Raw genomic sequence first — 12,842 nt, forward strand, 5'->3', positions numbered from 1 at the left:
ATATATATATATATATATATATATATATATATATATATATATATATATATATATATATATATATATATATATATATATATATATATATATATATACACATATATATATGAAGCTGTGCATATAATGCTTTCTCCACCTGTATTTACAGAGTATTTTCCTTGGTAAATAGACCACAAACAGGTCTAAAGTAAGTCCATAATTGTTTTTAAAAAGCCCATAAATATTTTTTTAATCTTTATCAGACTAAAAAGTATTTTAGTCTGACATAGGCTTAGACAATTTTGCCTCCTTTAGGTGCCCAAATTGCTAAAAGTTTTGTTTAACTTTTTTAATTCACGTGGATTAAGTGTGAGCGCGACCTCTGTGCTTACTTTATCTTTTAGAGTTAATTTCTATCGTTTTCTCTTTTTACACTGAAGTACATCTGCCACTGGATACATTGGGAACATTGTGTCCCATTTTTTAAAAAACTGAAGAAAGATCAGGCACTTCAAATTAATCTTTTCTCCTCCTCTCTTCTCTGTTATCTTAAAAAGCTTTCATCAAATAATCAGAGTGCCTCTTTGTCACATTTTTGTGGTATCAAACAAGAATAACATAACTTTTAATGGAATATTAATAACTACTAGTTTTCTTTTATATACCCCTCTATCACCAGCAAACAAGCAACAATAAACTGGATGCAAATGATAAACAATGAAATACATTTTCACAGTGACTATCCTGTTCTTATGGAGTAACAATAATGACTATGTTCTCCCATTATAAAGCTAACAGTTGCAGTTTTGCAAGTATTTATGAAACCCACCACAGTGGCACAAGTTGAAATTTGATCCAATGTTGGCATTTGAGGGAAAGTTAAAAGGAATTAATACGGTGAATTTCATAGCCTTCCACTCAATAGGTTCCGAGAAAAGTCAGGGGCAATCCACCGACTCCCCAAAGTCATTAGGATTCATTGCAGGGAATCAGAAATGTCAGGGCAGTCCATCTAATAGTTTCTGAAAAGAAGACCAAAGGGCTGAACAAATGATATTGCCATCCCCAAAAGGTATTTGCATCTCTCCTTGTATTCCGTATCCTGTGCATTTACGTCATAACGAATTGCACTGTGGAGATTTTTTATTATTATTATCATTATTATTATTTTTGTGCATGTTGCAATGCAGCCTGCCTCAAATCAGAGCTGATTCCAAGGCCTGGCAAATGCCTCATCATTATGTCTCTCCAATGTCATTCATTTTTTAGATTTTTTATTTTTTTTTCCCCTTCTGCCGTGAGCGGAGTAACTCAGAGAGACTGTATGCATCGCATCCCGACCCACAGCTATTTAGTGGCTCTGCTGTTTTCTGCCTTTCTTCTCCCTCTGTTCAGTTTGAATACCCCTGGGAAATTTGGCTGTGTCTGAAATCTTTTTAGTCTTGCTGACCGGGTTTTATTTCCCCTCACCAGTTCGCAGTTTGCCAGGGCGCTCCAACTAACTTGGACAGCTAATTGTCTGCAGAAGGGATGTTAGCATAACTCCGTATTGCTGAGTGTTATCTTAATGTTGTATGGTTGAAAACACACGTGTGCGAAGATGTTTTTGTTTTTTTTTGGGGGGGGGGGATAAGGCGTAATTTGAGGTGCTTCCTTGAAATAATGTTGTCTAGCATAAAAGAGCTAGACAATATTTTAGTCAACCTCTTTGGAGGGGTGGGGGAAGAGAATGCAATTACAAGCACCTTTTGCTTTTCCACAAAATGCCCAGGTTGTGCTTTCCACAACTGCCATGGGGATATTAAGAAACGGGAGGATATTAAAGCAGGAACATCAGAACTTACATCTGACATCTGAGCAATGTGTAGCAGAAGGCAGGGGGTATGATAGTGCCAACATCATCTGAAAGCTCTGCCAGTGCTTTCTGAGTGAAAGGACAACACAGCCTTGTGCGACTGGTGAGCTACCTGCCATCTGGACACAGTTGCACGACTCAGAAGTCTTAATTAGAAACTCTTTGTCTGTTCGCATTAAACAAAGGTACCCGCGCCTTTGTAGTTGTTGTTTCTTGCTTGTCAGGCGTTCTCTAAAGCGAATGCGACATGGATATGGAAGCGTTCGCCAAAAGCCATGATTCATATCCTTAAGTTGTGCCCTGCAAGTTTCTCGCAGGTTGGATTATTTATACATTTCTCGCAATTTCAGCTTTGAAAAAGTGCCAAGTAGTGGACTAATGGTGATGGATGTTGTGATAGTTGCACTCTTATTTTAGCTCTGCAAGACTGAATAGAAAGGTTGTAATTTCTCCGCCTGTTTCCCCCCCTCTGCCCTCTTCGCTTCAGGTCAGAACATTGCTTTCCCTCCGGTGGCTCTGTGGGTTACTGTGGGCCTGGCCGTGTGTCTGCTGGGCCTGCTCATCGCTCTGGCTGCTGTCTGCCGAAGGAAGATCAAGGAAAGCTGTGAGGAGGCCAGGAGAGAAGGTAGGAGGGGAAAAAAAAAGCAGGTGCGGATTTAAGCCCTCTGTATTTTTTTTTCTGTCTACTGTTGATGATACAGTTGAGATTTGGTATTGAAGTCATTATCTGGGGGGCTGCATTGCTTATCACGAGCCAGAAAAGGGGACTCAAGTCGCAGACTTAGGCTTACGTTCACACAGCAGGCGAATGCAACACAAATCAAATGTTTTTTCATAGCAGGCTAAACCATTCCCACCCTTTCACCGCTCCCCCCAGAATTGTGGTACTAAGTTGGAAATGTATGTGATAGTTTTCAAAACGTCTACAGTGGGATAAAATGTTGCATTTTATCCGACTTTTATGACGTTGACCTGAGACGTGTCTCAATCTTGTATAAGCGGCTAGTTGCGGTAAACTTATACGTAAACAATGAGGACGTAGGAAAGAAGTCTGTGTCGGTGAAGCGCATCACACGGCATTCAAAAAAACTCCTGGTCTAAAACTACGGATCCAAACAGACTTCTCATCAGAAGCTGCAGTCAGTTTTCCACAAAACACCATTGCCTTTAGTTGTGCTTTGTCTTCATTAGCTTCTTTCGTCTCGTCGTGATCTTGTGACGACACTGGTGGTTGTCTTGCTGAGTAATTGTAACATGGATGGCGCCATCCATTAATACTTCACCTGCTGTGTGAACCTTGGATTAAAGTCGTACTTAAGTTGGAACAGTTGCAATAAGTCAAGTTTCAACTTAAATTATTAGAGTTGATTATTAGATTAATGTTGAAAATGTTTCATTAAAAAAAAAAAATCAATTTCATTTAATTGAGTGAAAGTGTCCCACTATGTGAGCTGCAGACAGCAACCCAGACAGAAATGACCTTTCAACTCTTCTAGAGTCATTGATTAAGTTGAACATTCTGGGGCAGAAACGATTAATCGGCTTAATTGTGATGAATCTATTACTGAAATAATCGTCAACTAATTTAGGAATCAATTACTTGTTAACTGGAGTATACGGACTCAAAAAAGTCGATTTGCTGAGATAATAAATTGACATGGATAGGCCTGTCAGGATAACAGTCCCAAAACTGTACAAAAACATATACAGTTTGCATTTAAAAACATTTGTCTGTAAATACATTCTACCTAAAGTCCTCAAGTCACATAGTTTAAAGAATTTGAACCAGGTGAAGATAAAACTAAGTCGCTGCAGATGCATATTTTGATACAGATGATCAATCGTTCACTAAAGTAAAATGCTATTTTATTGCATCAAGTTTCTCTGGGACTTTCTTTTTTATTTAAAAAAAAAGGAAGTGGAGTGTTTATTTACATCTTTTAAAGTATTTCTAATATTGTAAAAAAAAATTGGCTTAAATAATAAAATCAGCAGAAAGTGATTTTTTAAATCCAATTAACAGATAAATCCATAGATTAATCAATAACTAAAAAAAAAAAGAATCATGTTGCAGCCACACAACATTCGTTCAAGACCTCCAGTAATGTGTCAACAGTGCTTACGCGTGTTGTGGCGTCGGGCGAGGGGAGGCACAAGAGGAGCACAAAAGACGGGGCTGTGAGCAGTGATGAGATGTTAGCCGCTCAAGGAACTTTGAGAATCCAGGGGGAGTTTTGCTTAATGCATCGAGCAGGATTTCGAATGGCGGGACACGTATCTGTGACAGGGAGGAACATCATTACCCGGGTCCAGTAATTAGCATCGCAGAATAGCCGAGTGTCCCCGCAAGTGCAGAAGGAAAAAGTTTTGAAATGAGATAGATACGGCAAAGCCACCAGCTCTGCTGTAATGAGTTCTGCTCAGAGTGGAGGAGACATTTAAATAAAGGTCAGCCAGAGTCTGCACCAGGGCCCAGAGGTTTAAAAATAAATATGGAAGTGACACAGACTCAGAGGAAAGAGTAAATAGCTGCACGGAACATATGAAATCAAATTAAATGGAAAGAGAGAAATATAATGCGGTTCCTCCCACTGGCGAGGGCCTCCGAGGGTTGTGGGGCCCCCCTTTTCTTCAGCCGACTGGATGAGGTGCTGATTCCCTCGCCTGCAGCCCGGACACTGAAGGCGGGATTCATTATGTGGTCATCCCACTGTCTGCCTTATTGAAATGTTAAATCTTTTCCTTTTTTTATTCTTGTGTCCCCTGCCGGCAGCGCTTCTGGAGTCTTAAGGGTTTTTCCAGTCACAGTCCTGAGCGCTTTCTTTACAATCGCACAGACTATTATAATCCTGTCGGGAGGGACCGCGTATGAATATGGAAGGGAAGAACGGGCCTCAAAAACACACATCTCGCGCTGAGGCGGGGCGCAGCAAAACGCAAACTAATTGTGGTTGTCTCATCTTTTAATGGTGTTCTCTGGCCTAACCAGATTGAAGTTGACTCTCTCTTCACTGTGACTGGATAGGGAAGGCTGGAAAGGTCAGCAAACGTAGAGAAGTGGGTAAGTCATTTTTCTTCCCTGTCATAATCAATGCGGCGCACCAGAATGGGTATCATAACAGAGCAGAGCAGCTTGTGGTATTGCAGTTTTTTTCCCCGAGTCAGTGTCGGTGTGTGTCTGAGTGCCAGCATGGCTCTGTTCTCTATGATATTCTATTACCTCCTTGGACATCTTTATATAATGACTGTGTAAAGGAGGCTGCGCATGCCTCCGCTGGCCCTCACCGAAGTCAGTCATCCATCACTCCTAAGCCCTTTTTACATTCAGACAAGCATGTGATTTAATCAAACCTTCTCTTGGGATCATGCAGAATCGACATGGGACAGATTCCCCCCAGCCCCCCCATGTGAGAAAAACAGCTCATATCGGAGGCTGTGTTTCCCCCCCACCCCGCTCCCTGCGCCCCGCTGTGGGCTTTTAACAATGGGGCACACATGTTTCACAGAGGTTAACCTTTTGGTAAATAAGCTTTGCTTCGGGCCAAATGCTATCATTGATCAGCTGTGTGTGCATGCGACTCAAATGGAATAACTAATATTGGTCGTTTGTGTCGTTTCCGACCACAACACTGGCTAAAAAAAAAAAAGCTTTTTAGGAAAGCAACACACGATTATGTCTTTGTGTACGAAGAGCTGGTTTTGAAAAGTATATAATTATTCAGACATGCTGCTCAGTTGCAGGATTCATAAGGCTTTGTGTCCTAATGTGCATACGTATATGTTTATGTGTGTCTGTGGTGCAGGAAATAATTAACCAAACCTCAAATCGGTACACAAGGCCTTATAACAGCATTCAGACTTATTGAACGTTTTCATCGTTTGAACTTTTTCCATTTTCTTTCGACCTTTGTTATTGTGTTAAGACTTATTTACAAATGACAATCTGAAATTCATATCTATGCCTGTCGCTGTAAGCAATAAATCAATAATAATCACATGATAAATTAACACTAGCTCAGTAATTTCCATTTGCATGACTTATTGTTTGTTCTTTTCTGTCTCTCTCTACTAAAAACTGATAAAGGTCTTCAGTCTGGTGTTTTGGTCTAAACCAGACCTTTTCATATATTCATAAATTCATTGTATTTGTTGTTTCTCTGTTGTTTTGTTTGTTTATTTTGGACATTTAAAATAACTTCCAGTCCCAGTGTAAAATATTCATTAGAATTTAATGTTTAATGAAATCTGAGAATATATTCTTGCACTATTATACCATTACCATTATATTACTTGGATATGATGTCAAAACAACAATATTATCATTTATCGCAATGACTTCTGGGACAATTTATCGTCTAACACAGTTTGTTGTCGTGGCAGGCCTATCGTTGTCTGTACTTTATAGAACCATATGTTGCTGCAATTACAGCTCAGTGTCTTTGTGGGTATCTCTCTTCCAGCTTTCCCGTGTGTAGAGAGTGACATTTCTGCCTAATTTCCTCTGCAACGTAATTCAAACTCAGTTAGATATGAAGGAGAGCATCTGTGAACAACGATTTTCAAGTCTTGTCCCAAACGATCAGTTTGATTCAGGTCTGGATTTTGAAGAGGCCGTTTGATGACATGGATATTCTTAAACTACAGATCAGCAACCTTCACTTTTAAGAGTCATTTCTGCCTTGTCCTACCAAAAACATTACGTTCAGGACCACAAATTCACAGGACGAGTTGGACTACTTACCATAGAAAAATGTGTTGTTCTGTGACTAAATCAAGAATGAGCAGTTTCACTTCTATTTTTAGATATTAGAATTTATTTTTTCTAATATCTAAAATTGTGACTTAAAACAATGTTAAATGACCTCTAGTTTAAACCCCTGATATAGTGTGTTTCTGTCTGTGTGTTTAGAAATGCATTACTCTACTGGATCTTGAATCGTAAACCTTTTCAACATCTGACAAGTTTTATTTCACGATTACCTTGTATTTAGTCCATTCCATATTCCTCATTAACTCTGAGCTGCTCCCGTGTCTCTAATGAAGAAGAACAGTCCCACAGCATGATGAGACCACCACCACGTTTAACTGTTGAGACGATGTGCTCAGGGTGAGGCGCGGTGTGTTTCCTACCATATTTAGTATTTTCTAGGGTTGAACTTGAAGTTTGTGAAGAAATCTATACGGCACCGATTTAGAAAGCTACATAAATTAATGTCAACAAATAAAAATCACACGCAGAACGCAGGACGACACAAAACATTAACATTCTTCTGGCTTCAGCTAGAAGAATGCAGCCTTCCTCTAACTCTCCGTTTGTTTATTTAGCATTTCGTCCATCTTCCCCACTCAAGCAGTAGCTGCCCTCTTTCTCGCCGCCACATGTTGTAAATGCAGCCAGCTGGGGTTTGAAGCTGTTTCACTCTGTGTACGACGGAGGCAGCTCTCAGTCACTTCTCTCTGGCTGCCCTCATATTCACCCTGACCTTAAGGTGCCTTTAAATGAGCGTCACTCTCCTGTCAAAGCGTCTTCCCCTGAGGTGCTTCTGCCACTGCCACACTGTTAAGATGGTTGGCGGAGCGAAAAAGGCTTCATGCATCTGCGGTAATTTTACACTGCAATACCGAGTTTGTGAAGCAGTGTCTGCGCAGGGCGGTTTTGCATTCATTTCTTCTCCACAAAATATTTTTGCTTCCTTTTTACATTAAAGTTGCAAATATAATATCGGCGTCATTGTTAGTGAGAACTGCATAGCTGCACGTTAGAATCCATAGACCTGCAATATTAATGTTGAGAGGTAACGATTTCATACAGTGGAAGGCGCTTTAAATATATACATGCGCAGGCTGTTTGAACCTTGAAATGCAACACTTTGTGCTGCCGATTTCATAACAAGATTTCTTTTATTAATTTCCCAAGAGGACCCTGGTCTCGGCAGTCGGAGTTCGAGGAAGATTGCGCTAAAATGCGTCAGCGTTAAAACACATAAATTTAGTTGCTCTGGCAGTTAGTTTTGCTCTGTAAAGAGTTTATTCTGAAGCTACAGAGGATGCAGATCCATGTCTTGAACACATGCAGGTGGATATTTTTAGCCCGTATCCACATGGATGTCCCGTGACAGCCATCACTACTTGGGTTACCCCCCCTTACTATGTTGACAGTGGGTTTTCTGAAAGCCTGCAGCTAAAGTCTAATGTGATTAGAGTCTTTGTGAAAGTGCTGGATAGGAGGTTAAAGGCTGGACGTGACTCAGCGTGTGTGTGCGCGCGTGTGTGTGTGTGTGTGTGTGTGTGTGTGTGTGTGTGTGTGATGTGATGGGGAAGCATTGTGTGACGGCATCATCGCCATATAGCTCTTTTTATCACAGCTTGTCCTTCGAGCTGTGAAGGATCCGCTCGCTGTTGACTTGCAATGAAGTGACGCCATGGTGCGCCCGGCTTTGTGCTGTGGCTCCCGCTGATAATGGAACCTCTGTCTCCCCACAGCCGAGGAGGCCAAGGAGCTGGAAGAAGAGGAATCGAAGACAGGTCAGTCCATTCCTACCTGGTCAAGTCTCATTTTCTCATGCGGCGTTGCAGCTGAAGGGCACCTGATCAAAGTTCTACGACTTTCGTCCACTTATTCTTACATTTACACAACCCAGACTTTGCGTGGTGTGAGATGGGGCAAAGAGAAACAAACAAAAACATTTAAGATTCACATTTATTGTTGACCACTTTGCTTGACTTCTTTCCACTGTAGGAACCAGTGAAACACTTGTCTTCTGGTTCTGGTCCACACCGAGTTCCTTTAAATCAAGACTAAAAACTCACCTTTTTGAACCATAATTAATGGAACAATGACCAACATATATGATTTATATTGATGTTTTTGATCAGATTGGTGACTGTATGATGTTTTTGTCACTTCTTATTTGTGTTTTTATGATGTAAAGCACTTTGAACTGCTTTGTTGTTTAAATATACTTTACAAAAACACTTGATTGATTGATTATCCAGATTATATGGTTGATTGAGGAAAAAAAAAATGATTCAGAGGATAAAAATACAACAAGGTAAGTGATTCGATCTACTGTTTCCAGCCCTGTCATCTGGAAAGGCTGAGCTGATCTCTGCTTGGAAAAGCAAATTAATAGATGCAGAAAAACATCCCATGTAAAATGTGAAATCATGCGAGAAGAGAAGGAAAAAAAAACAGACTGTTGACTCTTTCAATTTGTAAATGTGAATTCTGTTTAATTTAACATTTCCAAGAAACTAGTTAATGAACAACAAAGAGACACAGAGAATAAAATGCTGCCTTTTCTGTGTAGTTAATGGTAATAACTTAAACTCTAATAGACGTTTGAGATCCAGTTCACAAATCAGTTTCTATGACGGCAGTATTTTGTCATTCTGGCTGCAACGTTAGAGACATGTTTTGGCTGTTTTTGTCTTTATTATGACTGAACATACAATAATGGCTCCTGCATAGCTTCTGACTGCTGCTTTACTTTAATACTCAGCATATGAAGTGTTGGAGGAGAACCTTTATGGACAGTTCAATAATCTGTTGCTTGGTTAAATAAATTAACAGCTTTATGAAAGACATAATTAGACATTAAATATTACTTTGGCAAAGTTTGGCAATAGCATTTCATCATCTAATGAAAGATAGGGAAGCTACTGCTAATTGTCCTGCTGAGGTCTTAAGTATTGTAGATACATGTTGGGTCTGGTGATGTGCCGGAGGTCACCATGGAAACGGGTCACCATGGAAACAGGGACACACAAAACTATTCAGACTCATGCTTCCTTTGATTAAGCACTTAGTTTGCAAAAAATCTGATAATCACAGCACAATTACAACCAAATAAATTACAAATAGTTTATTTTATTTTTGAAAATGCTACACAAACACTTAATTAACCCTCAGCTGACTATTAGTTCGATTAGGTAGATTTGCCTTGCAAATAAAAAAACCTGTGACCATTTAAATACAATAAAATAAGGCTGCAGCAAAAGGTAATTAGTTTTACCCACCATTGATGCTCAGTTCAAACAGAACCCATCTGTCTTTTTGGATGAATCTGTCGATAGAAAAGCCAAATCAGACGGGGAAAAGCCAAACCACTGACCAGAAAGCCCAACCAGGAACTGAGGAGCTCAACCAGGGATTTATCTGCAAATTAGCCAGTGGCTAGAAGGCTTGTGTGTTTTAACACTGACTGGGTGCTGCCCCTGACCACATAAACATGGCTGGAAGAATAACCCATAATCGCATTGCCTTAAGATAGCTGCCTTTGTTCTAGAGGTTGTTTGTTTTTTGAAGCTAAGTGAATAAAAAATAAATACCAAAAATAAAACATTTCCACTTGCATACAACTTACTTGACCCAGACATTTCCTCCAGCAGTAGAATCTCCTGAGAAAAACAGAGGCTGAGAACCGAGTTCATCCTTTCCAAAAAAAAAAAAAAAAAAAAAAAAAAACAGCTAACAAAATCCCAAGCCATGAGCTTTTTAACAACACACATCTTCTAGTAGGATAGCTGTCTTTAAAGTAAAAACTAAAGTTCATGACATGAACTTCCTTCTCATGAAGTCGTTTGCACCTCTTAATGTCTGTCCCTCCAAAAATCGCCACTTCACCAGTTAGGACTGATTGGACCAACAACCCACTGACTGAAAATGAAAGTATGATTGACTGACCAAACCATCATCACGTTATTTAGTTTGGAAGTTATTTTAGATCAAGACTGAATGTTTTCAGCTTGTATTGGGCAGAAAACCCAATTCAAGCTCATTTCATATCGTTATTTGGGGCTTTCTTTGAGATTGCTAATTTGCCACTGATCAGTATCAACACAAATATTTTCACAACACTAGATCTATTTGCCCAGTGTGGTTAATTGTGACAAATTCTACACAAGGTGTTCCACATTATTGGATTTTTCTTTAAATTCAATTATATGAAAAGGGTTAGCAGAGCTGTAGCTTTACAGACACAGATTTTAAAGAAATGCAGCAGCTTACTCAAATGAAAATAAAAAGGCAAATGAAGATTAACTTTTTGTTTTGTTGCTTTTTTTTGTCTTCATCTGGTTGTGATTTTGTGCTAGCCTCCAAAAGTTTTGGCAGATGATTATTTGGTTTTGTTGTGCTTGAGAAGTGCTTTAATATGTCCAATGTGACACATAAAATATTCAGGGAGATAATTTCCAGCCTCTAAAACATGTTCCCAGTTCTTTCATTAGAGCTGTGCAAAGCAACAAAGAAGTCCAGTAAAATTTTTATAATTGGGATTAGTGGAGAATTTTGATGTCAACATTGTCACAAAAAACAAATCGTAACCAGCTGTCCGACAGTTTCACTGAAAGGAGAAACGTTTACCGTATTTCACTAAAGGCAACACACTAATCCCGTCTTCTTTCACTCTGTTTGACTCCTCATCCCAGAATCTGACTCCCTTTTTCTTTTTTCTCCCTTGTGGCGTTTTGCCTCTGCCAGCAGTTTACCTTATAGCCAAAGGAAGAAGAACATCTAATTTAAACTCTCATCATGAAAACAGAATCCTCCTTTCAAATCTCTGATTTGCTGAGTATTTACATTTGGCCTCTTAGGAGAGCTGCTGAACCGAGACAGGAAACTGCTTTGTGTGCTTCTTTTTGCATGATTAGGGTGATTGTGATATTTTGCTTGGCAGAAATATGACCTTATGAGTCCTGAATTAATTTTTCCATTAGCACTCAGGGCGAGCCTCTTTTGCATTACTAGCTTCGGTGACCAACCCTCGCGGTCTTGGAGCAGTCCTCCCTCAAGTATTAATGTCATTAGAGTTATTCATTTGACTTGCTTTTTTTTCTTTTTTTAAATTCTGATTTAATTATTTAGCCTTTCGGTGAACGCCAAAGTTAATACCATGTGATTTTAATAAGCCAAGAGGTGAAGGAGAGTCTGTGAGTGAAGGGGGACAATGGCTTTTATTCTCCGCTTGCTCTCTCATGAATGTTTCAGAGGGGAAGTCTGTGCAGCCAGGAGCAGGGTCAGCCATCCCACAACTAGTAAGACTTAACATAGTTCAGCCGTAGCTAAAGGCGCCCGCACGCCGCTGACGCCACGCAACGTCACCACGCGTGCCCCCCCCCCAAACCCCGTGCTCCTTCTCGTCGCCCCGCACGCACCTGCTGGAACCAGGTGGACACTGTGGGCGGCGAGCTTGTGAAGTCAAGCTAATGGCTCTGTCTTCTGAGATCACTCTCTAAGCGATTCAGACAGGCAGCTTTGTTTCGCCATCTGGCTTCAATTGCGCTGACAAAGCCAGAGGTTCCTGCGCGAGACAAAGGAGCTAAAATGAGCCTCACTTTAATAAACCCTGGATGATGGGGAGCCACGTTTGTGTGTTATCTTAATGAGCTGTCCAAAGGAGAGTGCGCTTTCCCCTTTCAAAGCCGGCCTGATTGGAACAATAACCAGTGATAACTAGGGACCTGTGCTCATCCGTTTGCCGCGGGATGAGATCCCTTTGTTGCATTTACAGCAGAGGCAAATAATGTTTACCAAACACTGTAGCTCACATTCCCGTCTATATTTCCAGGCACAGCACTTTGCAATCCCACAACCGCACAGTCGATTGTAGGAAGGGCACTCAAGACGTGCGGCCAGAAAGAGACTCCTATCGCTAATTTTCATGCACATGCAAAGTCATGCAGCATACGCCTCTCGTTTCCCCCCACCACTACTCCCCCAACCCGCAACTTCTCCCAGCCACGCGTCCAATAACCTGAGCGTGTCACGTTGTTTAGGAAGCGAGGCTCCTATCAGAATCTGAATTCAGTTTGTGTGCACTTCCCCGTGGAAGGGAGCGCGAGTGACCCAGTTCTTTCACAGACACAGAATCATCGGTAAAAGAGCAATTTAACATGCCCTCTGAAAAGGAGAGCAGAGCGGTAAAACCAGTTTTATTAACCCATCTTAACTGAGGCAAGGCCCTGAGTAGGTGGAAGGTTATGGAATATCAAGCCTCACACAGCT

General features: G+C 40.5%; 1 protein-coding gene across 4 annotated transcripts in view; it reads left to right on the top strand.

Moving 5' to 3' along the window:
• The window catches only part of cd276 (CD276 molecule), an 85,907-nt gene that overhangs the window by 56,616 nt on the left and 16,449 nt on the right, over positions 1-12,842 (top strand). For 2 of the 4 annotated variants that reach the window (XM_015044321.1, XM_015044320.1), the window contains exons 5-7: positions 2,322-2,459; positions 4,860-4,895; positions 8,318-8,359. In XM_015044321.1, the coding sequence (XP_014899807.1) occupies positions 2,322-2,459; positions 4,860-4,895; positions 8,318-8,359 (216 nt within the window). The remainder of the gene's footprint in view (positions 1-2,321; positions 2,460-4,859; positions 4,896-8,317; positions 8,360-12,842) is intronic. The other 2 variants (XM_015044322.1, XM_015044323.1) reach the window with 2 other exon arrangements.

This window comes from Poecilia latipinna, unplaced genomic scaffold, assembly GCF_001443285.1.
Source record: "Poecilia latipinna isolate Pla-1442-1.1 unplaced genomic scaffold, P_latipinna-1.0 Scaffold668, whole genome shotgun sequence".
Taxonomy (NCBI): domain Eukaryota; kingdom Metazoa; phylum Chordata; class Actinopteri; order Cyprinodontiformes; family Poeciliidae; genus Poecilia; species Poecilia latipinna.